This window comes from Clarias gariepinus, chromosome 22 (genome assembly GCF_024256425.1).
Source record: "Clarias gariepinus isolate MV-2021 ecotype Netherlands chromosome 22, CGAR_prim_01v2, whole genome shotgun sequence".
Taxonomy (NCBI): Eukaryota; Metazoa; Chordata; class Actinopteri; order Siluriformes; family Clariidae; genus Clarias; species Clarias gariepinus.
The window spans coordinates 3,936,933-3,956,432 of NC_071121.1; the positions used below are offsets into that span (position 1 = coordinate 3,936,933).

A 19,500-nucleotide genomic window follows, 5' to 3' on the forward strand; every position below is an offset into this window, starting at 1 on the left:
TTAGTTTCTCTACATCTTTATTTATTAATATTAATAAAACAATAAAAAAAATCAGGTTCCTATGTTATTGAAAAATCACAAATCTGCTGTGCTTAAGATTTTCCCATATGTTACAGCTTTACTTTCAAAGCTTAATAAATGGTGAATAAGTGGTGTCATTAGGAAAACTTTAAAATAATCAACACTTTCATAAGCGGTGTCTACCAAACGAGTCTCTTGAGAATGAGTTGAAAATAGAAACAATAAAATATTACAGTGAGTGCGATTATATAAGCTTTACAATATACTATTTAGGTTTAAGAATTTTTTTTTTTCGTATAAATTTTTTTCGTATGCTTTCATATTGAAATAAATGTCATTAGTCCAATATAGACCCAACCGGCAATCTTTTGTAGATGTGGCCCTAACATGGTAGTGTGTTTGATGTTTGGTGCGAGTCATTCTGCACCTCACCATCACTGCCAGACTGCCAAAGGTTTTTAAACCAAGAGCAGCGAACGTTGAAACACTTGCTACTATGATAACCACCCCCCCCCCCCTGCCCCTCATTTTGTCTCCAGCGAGCTGAACTTCAACACCCTTCAGGAATTTCCCGTGGCCATCCGGACACTGAACAAACTCCAGGAGCTGTAAGTAACCCTGAGTAACCCAGAGTAACATTACCCAGCATGCATATGCTCACAGCACCCCCTTTTCATGAAGGACATCTGGCGTGTTACCTTTCAGGAAAAGAAAATAAAAACTCACTTAACTTGATGGTACAAATGCATGTGAAGCTGGGAGCAGATGTGGCGAGTGCAAGGGATGAGTGTGTGTGTGTGTGGAAGTGGGTCTGCCTCAAATGTCGTTTCGCTGGGACAGCTGTTTCCAAACCGCACTCACACACTTACGCACACACACACACACACACATGCTCAGATTGTGTGATTCACACAAAAACAAAAAGAAACAGACAAAAAGACAGAGATATAAAAACAATCCCATAATGATAAACTTGTCTGTATGATGTCACAGCTATGACATCACCAAGATAACAGATGTGATAAGACCCCTTTTAAAGCATTCACTACAACATAACATTTGCACTATTTCACAATTTCTTTGTACAGTACAATGTCTTATTGTTGCACAGTCACGTGTGCGTATGTGTGTGTGTTTGTGAGCATACATGTTTCTGTTTTTCTTTGCAGGGGTTTCCACAACAATAACATCAGGGTGATTCCTGAGAGAGCTTTTGTGGGGAACCCGCTGCTGCAGACCATGTGAGTCTCATCACACCATAACAGCCTTTCAGCTGCAGAGTTAATAACCTCATGCAATTCTAATAAGTTAGTTGTTAAAAAGACCAGATCCACAACAGAGCTGTTCAGTATCTCATAATCTTCTCCCTGAAACTATTTCTCTCAGTCATTTCTACGAGAATCCCATCCAGTTTGTTGGAAGATCTGCCTTCCAGTTCTTGCCGCAGTTACACACTCTGTAAGTATAACCATTGTACATAAACAGATTCCTAAAATTTCAGAAGTGTATAATTAAATATAAAGTAAACAAATCAAGATGGAGCCAAGTCATCAGACATATATAGTAAAACAAGAGTCATGAATGCCAGCTGTGGTTCCTAGAATAGTGAAATGGGAATGCGAATGGCACTAGATCAGGTAATGCTTCAGTTGGTGTTCATTAGCAGAACAACCTTCATTAATGAGTTCGGAAATCTGCTTTCAGATCTTTAAATGGTGCCAGTGAGATACAGGAATTTCCTGACCTGACAGGGACCACCAGCCTGCAAGTGCTGTGAGTACCATTCTCATTCCAAACCACTCACTTCCACCCAATCAGAGTTAATCTCTCAAATCGACCGTTTCAAATCCATTTGTCTCACTTCCACCAATACAAATCCATCTACTCTGGTAGACCCACTTAAACCTATTTGCTAATTTTAACAGTTGGTTTCATCAACTCATTCTGAGTTGGATACACCAACTTAACTCTATCCACTAACGACTGTCCAGGCAAATTAACCTTCTCAAATCCACCCCGTTGCCTCTATCTTCTCAAATCACCCCTTGCTCCCACCACTTTTACCAGCTTGTGCTTGAATCTTCCAACTTAAATGGACAGGGTCACTTTTGCCCAGTCGAATTCCCCCACTCAGGTTAGTCTATGTTACACCTAGTCTTACATGCTAGCTTCCACCCACTCATATAAACCCCTTATGATCCACCAGCTAGCTTCCACCTGGTCAAATCAGCCCATTTAAATCTACCTGCTTGTAACCACAAAGTCAGAACAACCCTCTCAAATTTATTCACTCTCATCCATCTTCTTGAATTCACTCAATTTTATCTACCTAATTACATCAGCCCATTTAAATTCAACTACTCCAACTTACTTACCCTCTTGCTTTCATCTGCCCATGTCCACCTGCTTGGTACAACCCAGTGAAATCTACTCAATCAATCCCACCTGCACACTACCACAGTCAAATCCAGCTACTCAAATCCACCCATTTGAAGAACCCTTCTTGCTTTCACTACTCAAATCCATGCCCTTAAATACATCCATTCAAATTGTCCTATTCAAATCCGTCAACTTAAGTTCTTTATGTGCTAGGTTTCCCAGACTCACCCAAAATCTACCTGCTCACTATCACACAGTCAAATCAACCTGGTTGAAACCTGCCTACTCAGATTTTCCTATTCAAATCTATCTAACTGCAATCACACAATCATCTCCATTTGGTTAAAATCCACTCACTTAGATCCAGCCACTCAAATCCATTCACTGTCTTCCATCCGGACAAATCCACCCACCCAAACCTACCTGCTCACACCCACACAGTTTAATACATTTGGCCAAAGTCTACGTATTTAAATCTACATACAGTACTCAACTCTACCCACTTACCCACTTTAACCTACTAGCTCACACCCACAGTCAAATGCACCTTGTCAAATCCACTAGCTCAATTGTTCTACTCAATCAGAATGACCCCCTGACATCTACCTTCTCCACAACCACCAGCTCAAATCCACTCCCGCTTTTACTCGTCAAATCCATCCACTGAAATCAATCCATTACAATCTTCAAATCTTCTTACTCAATTCATCTCCACTGACGTTTAAGGGATCAAGTCAATCCAGATCTGCTTAGATCCACCCATTTAAATCCATTTACTCAAATATAGTATAATCCACTTCCTCAGATCCACCCACCTCATTATTTCTATTATTGTGCTACTTTAATCTTTTTGCTTAACAGAATGTACTGTAAGCTTTCATTAAATTACAAGGTGAAGAAATAATCCAACAACCAATGTTTGTAATGAAGGTTGTTATTTATTTATCATTATCATTCCTGGAAATATCAATTCGGGTGATCAGACAGTGTCTAATACTACAGCCCGTGTTAAAATACTGAACAGTCATTCTCTGACTTTCGCAGTATTAAAACCAAAATGATTCAACACACACCACGTGGCATACTGATACTAAACAAAGCATTTGTGATGGAGCCCAAACATGGCCAGCAGTGTGGTATGAACGGAACTCTGAAAATATGATGAAGAAATATGATGATGTGTTGCGACAACACCCATTGTTAAAAGCGCTATATAAATAAAACTTAATTGAGTTGTATTGAATACTAGCCAGTGGTAGGTTTCTCTCCTGCCATGCGGAAGTCCGGTGTTTAATTCCCACCTAGTGTCCAAACCCCAGCCACTGGATGCAGGGCCGCTTCCAAGCTTGGATAAAATAGAAGGGTTGTGTCAGAAAGGGCATCCGGCGTAAAATCTGTGCCAAGTTGTGTATGGTTTAGATGGTCCGCTGTGGTGACCTCTTGATGGGGGTGGCCAAAAGACCTACAGCAACACACACAATTTCACACTCTCTCTCTCTCTCTCTCTCTCTCTCTCGTTGTCTGCATTTCAGCACTCTGACCCGAGCAGGTCTCACCAGTCTGCCACCTGATCTCTGTCAACAGCTCCCCAATCTTAGAGTGCTGTGAGTACACACACACACACACACACACACACACACCACTAATACACTGCTCACACACTCACCTCTGCCCTTTCTGGTTAAGTCCATTCTAAAAATGAGCAAAGAGAGAACTAGGAGTGTGATGACTCGGTCAGCTCCAGAAATATTGGCACCCTTATTAAAGATCCAAAAACATGTTATTTCAAGTAATTCATGTTGGGAATAAAATGAACGAAAAATAACAAAAGGTTTAGCAAAAATATGTTTTCAAATGTGTCACAATTATTGGCACCCTTTCACTTAAGTCTTGTGTATTATTAGCCTTATATACATAGTACATAATGTCAAAATGTTATGTTTGTTTGTGTGTTTTACAGAGAGTTGTCCCACAATGCAGTTGAAGATTTGCCAAGTTTTTACCGCTGCACTTCTCTGCAAGAGATGTGAGCTGTCTTTTTTTTCCACACAAATCTCACTACCACTGAGTCCTAAGTCTCATTTTTTGTACGTTTGTGTGTTTGTGTGCGTAGTGGACTGCAGCACAATCGGATCAGGCGGATCGAGGTGAACACGTTTCAGCAGCTTGTATCACTTCGATCACTGTGAGGTTCCTACTATTTTATATGTTTTTCTCTTGTATGTTCTTTTATGTAAACTTTTAGACAATAACACTATTGGAAAGGTGAAAATGTTTTTTATTCATTCACTAGTTACTTTAAAACTTATATAAAATAAAATATAATCACAAAAAGCTCATGAAAATTCTAAGAAGAAATAAGTCAAACCCATCGTTTAACCTGTGATCAGAAACAGATTTATCATTAAGTTTGAGACTTTTAGATCTTAAAATAAAATAAAAAATAAACTTTTTTTGATGGAAAAGAAAAATTGTATTTTTAATTTATATCCACACTGTACGTGTGTAAGTCTCATAATGAAATTTAATAATATATTTAGTTATACAGCCCTGACCCCTAGTGGCACTTTACATAAATTACACCTTTTTAGGGATTTATAAAAGCCTTTCTGTTAATAGAAGAATAATTAAAAGACTTACAAACTCAGTGTACAATTTAATTCTTTATTTGCTTACATAGTTGATGATGCAATAAGTTATTTTTTAATATAATTTTTTGTGTCATTTAAGGTAGTTCAATGCATTGCAAAATCCATACATGAATATTGTAAAGGTTTGAATAGTGCGTGAAAGAATTGGACATAAACTAAAAAAAAAAACATAAATCTTAATGTGGTGTACCGTAACGTTGTAAACCTTTTTTTTTCAAAGCTGAAAACTAAAAATGAGTTTGTTTTTATGCACAGTGACCTAAGTTGGAATCAGATTGAGGTGATCCATCCTGAAGCCTTCAGCTCTCTCCACTCTCTGCTCAAACTGTGAGTACACACTCACACTCACTTACGCAACTAAGAATAATACAAATGAACTAGGGTTACACCAGATAATACACTGTCTGGTAAAAAGGGCCACTCTATGATTTGGCTTAAGCTTTGATTATGAAGCACAGTGTGCTGGCCAGTTCATGTGTGTAAATGATTCCTCATGCTCCCAGAGCCACCTTTTTCACAATTTGAGTCCTGGAATATTTCTGTGCTGTCAGGGAAGAAAAACTCCATAGATGTGATACCAGACTCAACAGGGAACCCATCCTCATTTGGGTGAAACAGAAAGCAGGAATTGATCTGCATTAATACAGTGTGTTAGGTGGCAGGCAGTTCAGCTATAACAGTTGATGTTAATTGATGTTAATATGGAGTCCAGGTAGTTATTGGAGACAATTGCAATCTTGAACTATCGAGAAACCGCAGCCAAGTCAAGTCCTCAGAGAAACAGCTGTCAACACCAGTCGAGGCCAAAACCGTCTTTATGGTAAAGTGAAACCATCCCCAGACACCGGATGCATTCCAAAGAGACACACGACACATCCATGCGACGAGATCTTCAACCAGAAGCGGGGCACCAGGATGGGTCAGACAGGTCCGGAGGGCAGAGGGAGTCTGGATCACTGGCAGCTCAGGAACGACATGTGTAGCTCGACAGAGAGAGGGAGGAGAGGGAGAGAGGGAAGAGAGAGAAGGGGAAGGAGGGCACAGAAGAGGGGAGAGCAGAAGAGGAGAGATGGCAGTTAGGTATGGTCACAGTCTCATAATGTATAATGTGAATGTATATTTACTGTAGAGTGCAAGCAGAGACTCCGGCAGGACTAACTATGACAGCATAACTAAAAAGGGAGGGCTCCCTGAGATGTAAAGCAACCAATCACCTCACCGTCAGCAAACCTGAGTGATCAATGAGAGTGGGAAAGACAGCATCCAAACATACCAGTTCATTATAATACTCTACGTCCATGAGTTCCCCAGATCTGCTACTTTACCCAAGACAAATCTATTTATAAAAATGCCTGGCTAAATAAATAGGTTTTTAGCCTGGACTTAAACACTGAGACTGTGTCTGAGTCCCGAACACTATTTGGAAGACTATTCCATAATTTGGGGGCTTTTTAAGAAAAAGCTCTGCCCCCTGCTGTAGTTTTCATAATACACGGTGCTGACAAGCAGCCTGCATCCTTTGATCGAAGTGGGCATGGCGGATCGAAACACACTAGCAGTTTGCTCAGATACTGTGGCGCGAGACCATTTAATGCTTTATAATTTATGTCAAGAGTAGTATTTTGAAATCAATGCGAAATTTTATGGGGAGCCAATGAAGTGAAGATAAGATAGGGGTGATGTGCTCGTATCTTCTGCTTCTAGTGAGGACTCTGCTGCATTCTGAACTAGATGAAGCTTGTTTATCTAGTTGAATAACCAGACAGTAAGGCGTTACAATAGTCCAACCTAGAGGTGATATTTTCTGCATCGTTTAGCAACAGTATATTTCTTATCTTGGCAATATTTCTGAGGTGAAAGAATGCTATCCTAGTAATATTATATACATATGCTTCAAATGAAAGGCTGGAATCTATAATCACACCAAGGTCTTTTACTGTTGTACTCGATGGAAAAGAATAGCCATCTAAAGTTACAGTGTGATCTAAAATCTTACTACTAGCTAGATGTGGTCCTATAACTAGAACTTCTGTCTTATCAGGATTAAGCAGAAGGAAGTTAATTAGCATCCAATCTCTTTATCCTGCACACATTGCTCAACTTTAGTAAGCTGGTTTTTCTCATCTGGTTTTGCTGAGACATATAACTGTGTGTCGTCAGCATAACAGTGAAAACTAATACCATGATTATGTTGCCTAGAGGAAGCATGTATAGGGAAAAAAGCAGTGGGCCTAAAACTAAACCTTGTGGAACACCAAACTCCACTAGAGAACATGCAGAATAATCACAGGATTATTGAGCCAGGAGAGGGCTGTACCCTTAATTCCTACTACATTTTCTAATCTGTGAAAAAGAATCCCATGATCAATGGTGTCAAACGCTGCACTGAGGTCAAGTAACACAAGCATAGTTACACAACCCTGATCAGAGGCCAATAGGAGGTCATTTACTACTTTAACGAGTGCTATTTCTGTGCTGTGATGAGGCCTAAATCCTGACTGATACAGTTCATGTATGCTATTTCTATGTATATATGAGCATAGCTGCTCCGCTACTATCTTTTCCAGAATCTTACAGATGAACGGGAGGTTTGATACCAGCCTGTAATTGGACAGCTGACAGGGGTCGAGGCCAGGTTTCTTAATAATAATTGGGTTTAATAACTGCTAATTTAAAAGATTTTGGAACATACCCAATGCTGAGTGAGGAATTAATTATTCTCAACAGGACTTTTGTTATTGCTTTCACTATCTGTTTAAGAAAATGAGTCGGTATAGAATCTAATATACAAGTTGATGAATTTGCAGTAGAGATGAGTGAAATTAGTTCATTCTCTTCAAGATGAGTAAAGTATTCTAGGTTCCGATCTGACATAGAAAGTTTAATACTACAAGCTGTCTGTTTTAAAGTACATGTGTGGTCGTTATACCAGGGCATTTCATGCTCTTCCCTTCTTACTTTCACCTTCCCATGACTGTTTTCCATCGCTACAAAGTCTGGTATTTATGCTTCCTAGCAAATTGAAGCCTTTTTTGAAGTCTCACCAACAAGTGGTTTTTTTATGAACCCATGCATATTTAGTCCCAACCTTAAAGACTCATGAGTTTAAAAACATGAATTACATTTACACACTAACTCGTCTCTTTTCTTAAAAATATAATCAATTTATATTTAATGCCATGATTATTTTTAGTTATTGCTTTTTAAATTCACTCAATAATTCCACTGGTACGGTGGTTTAGTGGTTAGTACTGTCACCGTGTACCTTCAGGGTCCAGCGATAGATGCCCCATATGCCCCCATGACCCTGTATACAGGAATAAGTGGTAGAGATGACGAGACAATAATCCTACATTGATCACTGGATTATACTGAACTGGACTTTTTCATTAATTGGTACTAATATGGTACCATATGTCACAGGTAACATATACACAATAATATAAGCTATTTGTCATATTAAACCCTGTCTCTCTCTCTCTCTCTCTCTCTCTCTCCCTGACTCTGCAGTGATCTGAGTGATAACCGGTTATCCAGAGTCCACTTGTCCGGCTTGAACAGTCTTACTCACCTCAAACTTAGAGGAAACACACACCTGTCTCACTCCTTCAGAAATGAAGAGCTACCCAACATCAGGTATCCGTCAATCTTCTATTCCAGGCTCAGTATCTGTTGCACATAAGTGATGTCACAATGCCTTTTATTGTATACAAATTATTTAAAAAAAATCATAATGATATTAATATGTTTAAGGTCCTGGGGTCTGCTTTTTTCATTTTTTAACCAGCCATCACACCCAGCACATGACTAATACATTGTTGGAATATACAGTATCTCCCATGCTACTCCTCCTTGGTTTTCTGAAGTGTCTACAATACCACTGTGTTATAGTTACAGTACATGCAGTGAGTGTACATTAGTTGCATATACAGTATAGCTGCATCTTATACCAACATCTAACAAAAACTCACTACCATTTAATAATTATACAGCATTCGGCTTAATTCAGGAGTGAGAACTCTGGAAATATTTAGAATTGGACAATAAGATAGCCAGCTAATTTACATTTACATTACAGCATTTGACAGATGCCCTTTTCCAGAGCGACTTACATTTTATTTTATCCCCTTATACATCTGAGCAGTTAAGGGTTAAGGGCCTTGCTCAAGGGCCCAACAGGGACAACCTGGTGGTCGTGGGATTTGAACCTGCGACCTTCCGATCTCCCTTCACACTGCCACAAATAATAAAAAAGAGGTGGTACGTCAAAGCATGGGCGGCCACCTTTATGTGATGTCATTCATTCAACTCTGGGTTGAACACATCTTCCCGGCTTAAATACAATACAAAAAAAATATTAATACCATAAAAAGTGCCATATTTGTGAAATTATACAATGATATGATGAATATTACATAATTTTCCACCATTTTTTGTACCCTCTTATTTTACATATTTTATTTGTATTATTATTTTAAATTTTTTACCTTTATTCAATAATTCATTTATTTCTTGTTTATTGTCCTCTTTTCCTTTTCGATATTATAATTCTATCCAATATTATACTTTTATGTTGAAGTTGTTTACACTTGCAATAAAAAAAAGTTTTAAAAACATCTTTCCAGCTTCCTTAGAAGCATATAAAATGTATACAACTTTTATTAATCTTTTATTAATCTTTTATAAATAATGTATTATCTATTTATGTTTGATGTGAATGTTTAATTTTTCCCCCTTAAGGGTAATCGAGATGCCCTATGCATATCAGTGCTGTGTGTTCGGAGGGTGCAGCAGTTACAGGTCCGCCTCTAAGTGGGAGGAAACGGCAAAGACAGAGGAGGAGGAGATTCAGAAAAGACCGCTCGGCCACGTCCCAATTCACTCCGACTGTAAGAGGACCTGATTTATAACTGTATAACCCTTCTGTATTCATTTTATTTTAAACCAGGCTGTGTGTTTGGATTGTAATAAAACTGTATAAAATAATAAATCTGTATAAAATAACTGTATAAACTGTATAAAATACATTTTTTCAGGTGCTTTCAGGGACTTTCCTTTCCAAACTATACCAATATCAAGAGTACAAGTTTAATGCCTGACAATTAGGAGCTTATTCCTAAAGATTCCTAAAGATTATCAGCTGTAAAAGTGTTAAACTTTAGAGTTTGATTGGTCAAAATCAGTTGAATCATTACATGACCTACTTCGACAGTGGCTCCAGCTGCAAGAAAAATCTAAAGTTTATATAAATGCAAGAAATGTAATACATGATTGTTTCCATGATAACAATGATTAAGCACAAGAGACTGGTGATAATGGGAATTTCACTGTAAGGAGACATTTATTCGGTATCGATGTAAGGAGTCTCCAATGTCTGCATAAGCTGTAAACTGAAGTCTTTCCGACACGAGTTTACATTTTGTGATTTCTCTGTAACTCTGTTTTTTTACTTTTTACCTTTAACAGAGAGAGAATATTACAGGCTGGTGATGGAGTGACTGATTATAGCTGCTATAATGTAGTGGTAACAGAAACTGAGTATGAGGGGTATTTAGGACAAACCAGGAGATTACTGGTGAATTAAGGCATAAAAACCGATTGGTATTTACATAAGACTTTAAGTACAGTATAGTGATGAGTTTGACATTAGAATGGTGAAAGAAGCTCACTGCCGTCGTTACTGTGAACATTTAGGAAGTGAAACAATTTCTAGATGTTTGGGCCATTAAAGGAGTTCCTGGGAGGCCAGTGTTTCAGATATGAATCAGGCAGTCATATCATGGCTCTGATATAGAGAAATAAAGGGTGTTTTAACTTTCAAAGAGATGAGATAAGATAAGTCTTTATTAATTTCCTTCGGACTTATGTCATCTTACCTTATCTTATCTTAAAACTGTGTTATTCAGCACAATGAAAAGTCCCTGTTTGACTTGAACACGCCTCTTAATTCCATAAAATTCCAGAACACTATGTAAATGGATAAAAGGATGGCATGACAGTCTTTAAAAATTTTTGTTTCACATCACTACATCACTTATTGTTGATTATTTCCCTATAACTGCACACTCCTGAGTGTTATAAATTCCAATTCTTTTGCCCACTCATGCCTTAACTGTGGAATAATCCACATTTTATCCTCATACATCTACATTAGGGTCAAGCTGCCTGTCGGCTCATACACAGAAACAACAAACTGCGATCTAGATATAACAATAAAATAAATACAGTGGTTTCTGTTGATTTTCCAGAAATCATAAGATTAAAAAAAAAAAAAAAAAGTTTTCATTCCTCATGACAATAAAAGCACAGCTCAATAAATTGTTCGCCTATTTTTGATCTGCATGTCTGCTCGTCTTTAATTAGAGCAGTAAAAACATGTTGGTGCCGTACAGTAACCGCAAAGTGTTTCTTTCTGCATTCCTCTGTCAGCGATCTCATCTCCCTGACTTTAAAGCAGTGCCGTAATTACACCGCGAACGATTGACGAGAAAAGATCTAAACCCTCCATTCATCTCAGTGAAAGAGAAAGAAAACAAAGCATGATTAGCAAGCGCGCTTTCGCATTGTGCGTTAGGTTTACAGGAACATCGATCTGTTTTCGGGGGATTGTTGACATGTGAAAGGAGAGTGTTGACATGTGAAAGGAGTGGCGCTAAATGAAAGTTATGATTAGGTGTACTGTTGAATTAAAGGAGATTTTTGTTTGCAGATGATCCTGATCTGGAGGAATTTCAAGCAGCCATTGAAGAGTCCAAACTCCAAACTAGTGTCCAGTGCACCCCTGTCCCAGGTAATTACAAACCTCATAAATAACTATTGCCTTAACAGGAGCATTACTTTAGGAGTAATATGATAGGGGTCAAATATGATGAACAATAGTGCAAACCTGGAACTGTGATTATATGCCTAATTAGCTTGAATTCGGGAAAAAATCACTTGTTGCTTCAAGCACTTTTGACATATTGCTTTATCTATGCAGAGCTTGTGTAAGAACGGTTGTCGTGCCCCATCATTTTTTTTGTGACTGTTGTTTTAAGTCTGTATTTAAATGTTTAAAAAAACTTTGTTTTTTTCAAAAGTTCACATAATGTGACATCACGTGCACTTCCCTCACGTGCATTTCCCTCTGCTCTAGTGTTTGCATTTCTTTCCTCTAACACATTTTGTAAGTAGGTGACTATAAATCCCGATTTATGCTTCTTTTTATGCTGATTTAAGCCCATGGTGTTGTGAGCATATACGATGTGGTATCAAAAAGTTTCAAGACTAGTTTCGTAACAAGTCAACAGCGCGAGGCTGCGCAAGGCTGCACGCACAGTCACTGGGAGCACCGACCTTAAAATAGTGTGCCAAAAGACATCATCCTGTGTATATTGGAAGCTGTGCAACTGGTGCTATTTTGTCCACATGCGTTACCACATCTGCTATTTCATCATGCACAGCAAGTTAGAACAAAGAGCTAATGTAAAATTATGAGGGAAACTGGGCAAATCTTCCACAGAGACAGTTAATTGGCATAATTTGGCAAGTTTACAGCGATGCTGCAACAAGTTGTGCAAGGTGTTTTGAGTGGCACGCACACTTCAATGGCTAAAGGACATCACTGGAAGACAACGAGAGATTAGGAAGTCCTTTGACGATATTTAACCACCCAAAAAAAAGAAGTTAAAACCTCTCGACAACTTCTGCATGATAAATGAACAAATCAACAATATTAAGAACAGTCCAGACAATCCTCACGTGTGATTTAAACATGCGATGTGTTGCTGACAAGTTCAGGTTGCTGGCGGGAGGTTACTTTCGACTGTGTGATTATTGCTTCCCCCTAGTGGACTAACAGAGACTAGCACCTTTTTGGTTGGGGTGTTCCCATGGAGTATTCACCTCACACTCATTACCCTGTGGCATAAGGACACTTCTGCTGCTAGGGTTCCTTTAGTATCGATTGATAAGATACTAATTTATCTAGATTAGTAAAATGCGTAATCTGAATGTTGGTTTGGTCTCCCTGTCTTGCAGGTCCGTTTAAGCCGTGTGATGCGCTGTTCGACAGCTGGTTGGTTCGTTTGGGGATGTGGATCGTTTCTCTCGTCTCTCTGCTGGCCAACATCCTCCTCGTGCTCTCCATCTTCGCCTCGCCCAGCTACCTCTCACCTGTTAAGTTCATCATCGGCTCCATCGGCGCTTCTAACCTGCTCACTGGACTCTGCGTGTCTGTGTTGGCGCTAATTGACGCTCTGACCTTTGGCGAGTTCGCCTCCTATGGTGCACGCTGGGAAACAGGCACTGGTTGTCGAGCCACAGGGTTCATCTCTGTAGCAGCATCAGAATCATCCATCCTGTTCCTGGTGCTTGCGGCGGTGCAGTGCAGTGTTTCTGTCTCGTTTGGGAAGTCGCCGTCTCACAACAGTGTCCGGTGCGCCGCTGCAGTATGCGTGACGCTTTCATTGGTTTCGGCAAGCCTGCCTCTGCTGGGGGTGGGGAAATTTGGAACAACACCCCTTTGTATCCCCTCCCCACTCCCAGATGCTGCGCCCACCACACTGGGATTCATGGTAGCTCTGATTATGATGAACTCTCTCTGTTTCCTGCTGATCACGAGCACCTATATTAAGCTCTACTGGGATCTGATGAAGGGTAACTTTGACAGTGTGTGGGACTGCGGCATGATCAAGCACGTCGCCTGGCTCATTTTCACCAACTGTCTCCTTTACTGCCCTGTCGCGTTCCTCACATTCGCCTCCTTGCTTTCCCTCATCCCCATCAGCGAGGATGTGATCAAATCAGTCCTGCTACTGCTCCTCCCACTCCCAGCATGTGTCAACCCGCTGCTTTACCTCCTCTTCAACCCGCACTTCCGCGAGGACGCAAAACTCCTTCTAAACCGAGCTCGGCTGGTGCAGGACCGCGTTCTCGACTCATTTGTCTCAGTAGAGATGGAGAAGAGCTCATGCGACTCCACCCAAGCGCTTGTGCCTTTTTGCTCAGAGGCAGATGCGACACTTGAGGGCTCAGTGCCACTTGTGCCATGCCAGCTGCAGATGTTGAATAAAGAAAATGACAAAAACGAAGAAAACTTGTGGAGCAAACGAATGGACAATCAGAGGGGAAGCTCTCTCATCTCTGGAGTTTATCAGTCTTCACATCCCGCATGCCATTCATAAATCCTGTCGGACCTCGCTCAGATATCGATACCCTTCCAACTAGGGCATAGACATTTATCATGGACAAAATTATATAACTTTTTTGATAAGGGAGGAAATTAATATGGACTCAACCTGTTGGACCTAACATGTTTCGTACATTAAGCAGGTGTAATATTTCAAATCCTTTTAAACCATACAATAATAGTTTGGCCCAAAATGTAATAATGTCACAATGTCATCGCAATGTTAGCTCAAATCTAGTTGCTCAACCAAGATGTGTTTCGGGGCAAATAGCTTCAGGGCAAATTAGGGAAAAAGAAAAACAAAATCTAAACAAATGCTAAACATATATATGCACTACTGAAGCTTGTTTACACAAAATATAATATCACTCAGCTTTATAATAACACCTCATATTGATCAGAATTATCCTGCGATCGCGCCATAATAGCACAATCGCCACGTAACACAGTTGTGACTTTTTATTCACACAATTGTCACTTCTTTATCTCACCATTATAACAAAGGATCCAAACTTGGGTCAGTGGTAGCTCAGTGGTTAAGGCATTGGACTACAGTTCGGAAGATCCCAGGTTCAAACACCACGACCACCAAGTTGCCACTGTTGGGCTTTAGAGCAAGGCCTTCAACTCTCAACTGCTCAGATGTATAATGAGATAAAAATGTAAGTCGATCTGGATAGGAGCATCTCCCAAATGCTGCTGTCACATAACATTATGTTATTGCAACCTAACATCAAGCTTGCATCAGCATCAGACACTTTCCGGTTTAGCAGAAAAATAAATCCATCAGTGATCGACGAGCAGCCATTCCCAAACTTAACAAAGCTGTGGCCCAATTCTAATGTTCTGTGACCCACCCAAACCTTGAATTATATCTTCTGATCAATGCGAGAGATGAAGATAAATGAAGAATATAATGTTGTTTAAATTCATTGGCTGTTTTATTAGTTCTTGTTATTTTTTATATGTAAATACTTATTTAGAAATATTTCATTAGAATCTTTTAAAACCTAATTACAACATTGAAAAGGTAAAACCTTTTATTTATTTGTTATAAATGACCTTCTGCATCCCACCTGCAGTACCCCAAGGGCCTATAAGGAGGCCATGCCCTACACTTTGGGAAACACTGAGTTAGTTGAGCAGCAAAGAAATGGACTTTCAAGACCTGAGACAGAAAAGACAGTCCCCGACTTACGAAAATTTGAGTTCTGAATTTCCGCAGATACGAACAGACCACAATTCTACGAACATTCATAGATCGTGTATTGTACAAAAAATAGACATTGCAGTGCACCAGATACCAATATTTTCAGTGTAGGTAAATGTATAAAATGTCCAGTATATTGTATGTGTGTGTGGGGGTACAGTAGCAATTTATCGGCTTCATAGGTTTCGGTGAATCAGCCCGGAAGCACGATGATAGAAAATGGCTGTCCTGTAAAGCTGTTCTGATGGTAAATAATCCTAATTTGGGAAAATCCTCACTAAAAGTTCACAGTTTGATACAGGGGAAAACAGCTCACAGAATGGCGTCCAAGTCATTTGTCAAAGACGTATAAGACTCATTTTGTCGGACTTAAGAACAAATCCGATTTATGAACCTTTTTCTGAAACCGAACTCGGTCGTAAGAAGGGACAACCTGAGATATAGAGCATGAGTAGGTATACTGTATATTATTATTATTATTATTATTATTACCACTAGGGGCGTTTAACTGGAAAGTGGTCCATTCCAACATACTCTGTGACCTTTTATCTTAGCATCGACATATCACTCAATTGTGTCCTAACATTTACCATTACAGCAGAACCTCATATCACTGTGACATATCATCACACAATTTCTACTTCCATTATTTCACTTTTGCACACAATTGTGACTTTTTTTTCTATCAGTTTTGACATATCATGCCATTGCAACAACTTTTCATACCTCATAATTTCAAGTTTATTTCATGCCTTTTTTTTCCTCATAATTGCAAGTAAATATTTCATCATCATGACTTTGCATCCCACGGTTTAACATGACACAATTGTGACTTTTAGTGCCCCTGTTTTCCCTGAAACCAAACAACACCAAAATCCAGCAGTGTTTAAAAAAGCAATGTAACATAGATGAAGTGTTTTTTTTTTTTTTTATCAGGAACTTCCCAGTTATCCCAGTAGAAATTTTGCCATGGTACAGGTACCATGGTAGTCAAATGGTACCATTGTACTTATTTGCTGATATAGTACTGTACACGTATCACAATTATGTATGTGGTTCTACCATAGGGCATACTTGGGACCATAGTGTTATTGTGGAACATGCACCAGTACACTGTCAAAAAATGCTATATATTTATACCTACAATGATGGTAATATTTATATAGTATGTAGCATTAATTAAACTCTATAATGTATATTTAAACTTTTAATATTACATACAATAATGTGGTGCTGCCTGTACTATACTGTACCATACCAGCAGTATGTGCTAACATATCCAATATGGTTCATTATACAAGAACATACCCTATTAAATACTTGCTGAATTTTGGTAGCCAATGTGGAACCCAGTAAGTACCACAGTGTTCACCAAAGTATTGTGGTACTCGCTTAAGCTCCATCGTATCTACCCTGGTACTCTATATCGCTTACCACGATGTTGTCTGGAGTACCATGGTAATACTCTTATATACAATGGTACTCCATGGTATACCAGAGTATTACCATGGTATAATGGTATTATGGTACTGTATGTACTACAGTTTATCATAGTAGGTCTGTGTGTATGTGGTGTTTTGGTTTTGGTTGGTTAAGGGTTGGAAATAATCTTATAACCCATGTGGAATTTAACCCAATCATTCATTAACATGAGCCAAAAGGGGGTGAGATAAAAGTGTGTTATATATTCATACATGTGGAAAAACATTTCTCTAAGTTTCTACACTCTGCTGGTAAATTTGATCAGGGTCAGAACGGGCCATTTCATTTTTGCCTGAAACGTTCCTTTAATATTACAATGTGAAAATGGTTGCTCTAGCCTGCCTGGTCTTTGGTAGTGTTTTGTTTTAAATAAAACACTTCATTAAAATGACCAAGCAATTAATCACATACTATGTTAAAATACAATAAAAAATAAAATTTTGTTAAAGGTTTTTGTTTATCATAAGCGCGGACAACTCGCAGGATAAAAACTAAAATAAAAAACGAAATATTATTAGATTAAACTGGAATTGAAACATTTATGGTGCAACAGTCTGACATTGGACTTGGATGTGTATTCAGTGGGTTTTGTTGTTTTTTTACATGTGTAAATGTAACCAGAGAAACAGCCGTGGATTAGACTGTACTACAGCGTGCGGGGTTTTGCTTTTCACAGATGTAAAGTAGCTAGCTATTATGTATAAAATATAAATATAACTACCTCTAAACTAGCATGCTCATTTCCCTATTTTTTTACTCAGAGTGTGTTTTGTTTCTATTCTTTTTTTATATATAAAATGTATAAGAAAAATAAATAATTTTTATATCGACATTTGAAGCCCTTTAGTTTGCAATCCAGACATGCTATTTTGGATGTACATATTTTCATATTTCTGTATACATATGGTGAAAAATGATTTAATAAAAGTTTATTAGTTTCATACATGTCATGATTTGGGTAAAATCTATTGTGGGGTTTTTCAGATAAGGATCATTTTATGATCCAGTTTAGGCATCAGCCCTGGATTAAAATAAGCAAGTACTTAAGATGATTTGATTTAATAATTACTGCAGTGATTGATTATGAGTGCAACAATTCTTCTTCACGCCTTCTCATTTTTTTAAAAGCCACATCAAACAAAGTATACTGCGATCCCGGAAAAGATGGTACTGTTTTTTCAGAAGAGGCTGCATCGAACAAAGAAAACAGCTAAAGAAATTGTTGAACTGACTGGACTGGAGTTTAGGATTGCCCTATGCGGTATTAAAACCTTGTATGATAGCGCTAAGCCTTCAATTTCATAAAGGTAGAAAAAAATCAAAACATCATGAATAAGCATGATTGAAGATTACCTAGTCATGATTTGAGGGTATTCAAAGGACGCAAAGGCAGGTATTTTGTGAAGATACTGTTTCAGTTTTCTTTTCTTTTTTTCTTTATATTCTTTAAAGTCATTAGAAAAAATAAAGAAAACATACAAAAATAAAACTCAAAGAACAAAAACCAGAACTTGCTCCTCGTTAGCCCCTGCAGGCAGCCACACACAAGCACAGGAGATTAGTTCCAAAAGCACAACAGAAGTCACATGAGATTCATGGAGACATGCACACACTGCGGGTGAGGAGACATGAAACAACCCCCCCGGCCCCACAGGGGAGATTGAGGTGAAGGTCGAGAGCCATACCCGATCGCCTACCTGGAGCGGAGGATTTTCCTTCCTTCGTCTATAGGCAAAGTTTTTGAAACAGGAGACTGCTCGGGAGATTTGCGTGTGTGCATCCTCCCACACTCTTTCCGCTCTCCGAAACCACTGATCCACCATTGGTACTTCGGTGGGAGTGGCATCCCAAGGACAGAGCGGAGGTTGATACCCAAGTATACATTGGAACGGATGTGGGATAATACCGTGACAACGCATCTGCTTTCGTATTCTTTAAACCTGGCCAATAGGTCATGTGGAAGTTAAAGCAAGTAAAGAACAGCGCCCACCAGGCTTGTCTAGTGTTTAATCTTTATGCTTGTTGGATGTATTCTAAATTTCGGTGATCGGTAAGGATGACAAAAGGATGTTTGGCTCCCTCTAGCCAGTGTTTCCACTCCTCTAACGCTGCTTTAACTGCAAGCAATTCCTGGTTACCAAGATCAAAGTTTTGTTCGGCAAGTGTCAGTTTTTGAGAAAACGTCCCTTTTTCAGGACTGTGTATTTCAACAAGAATGTTGTAAAAATCTAAATAACAGATCTTCATCGTAAAGGGTTTAAAAAATGTTTTCCATGCATGTTCAGTTAACCATAATCAATTAATTAACATGCACCTGTGGAATGGTCGTTAAGACCTTAACAGCTTACAGAAAGTAGGCATTTAAGGTCACAGTTCTAAAAACGCAGGACACTAAAGAGACTTGTCTACCGACTGTGAAAAACACCCAAAGAAAGATGCCCAGGGTCCCTGCTCATCTGCGTGAATGTGCATTAGGCATGCTGCAGGGAGGCATGAGGACTGCTGATGTGGCTAGGGCGATAAATCGCCATGTCCGCACCGTGAGACGCCTAAGACGGCGCTACAGGGAGACAGGAAGGACAGCTGAT

General features: G+C 39.0%; 1 protein-coding gene across 1 annotated transcript in view; it reads left to right on the forward strand.

Moving 5' to 3' along the window:
* LOC128509954 (leucine-rich repeat-containing G-protein coupled receptor 6) overlaps positions 1-17,737 on the forward strand; it is an 89,449-nt gene extending 71,712 nt beyond the window's left edge. The window contains exons 7-18 of the mRNA XM_053481853.1: positions 561-629; positions 1,191-1,262; positions 1,408-1,479; positions 1,726-1,794; positions 3,933-4,004; positions 4,361-4,426; positions 4,514-4,585; positions 5,307-5,378; positions 8,562-8,687; positions 9,792-9,940; positions 11,761-11,841; positions 13,071-17,737. Coding sequence (XP_053337828.1) covers positions 561-629; positions 1,191-1,262; positions 1,408-1,479; positions 1,726-1,794; positions 3,933-4,004; positions 4,361-4,426; positions 4,514-4,585; positions 5,307-5,378; positions 8,562-8,687; positions 9,792-9,940; positions 11,761-11,841; positions 13,071-14,215 — 2,065 coding nt within the window. The 3' untranslated portion in view covers positions 14,216-17,737. The remainder of the gene's footprint in view (positions 1-560; positions 630-1,190; positions 1,263-1,407; positions 1,480-1,725; positions 1,795-3,932; positions 4,005-4,360; positions 4,427-4,513; positions 4,586-5,306; positions 5,379-8,561; positions 8,688-9,791; positions 9,941-11,760; positions 11,842-13,070) is intronic.
* The last annotated feature ends 1,763 nt before the right edge of the window (positions 17,738-19,500 follow it).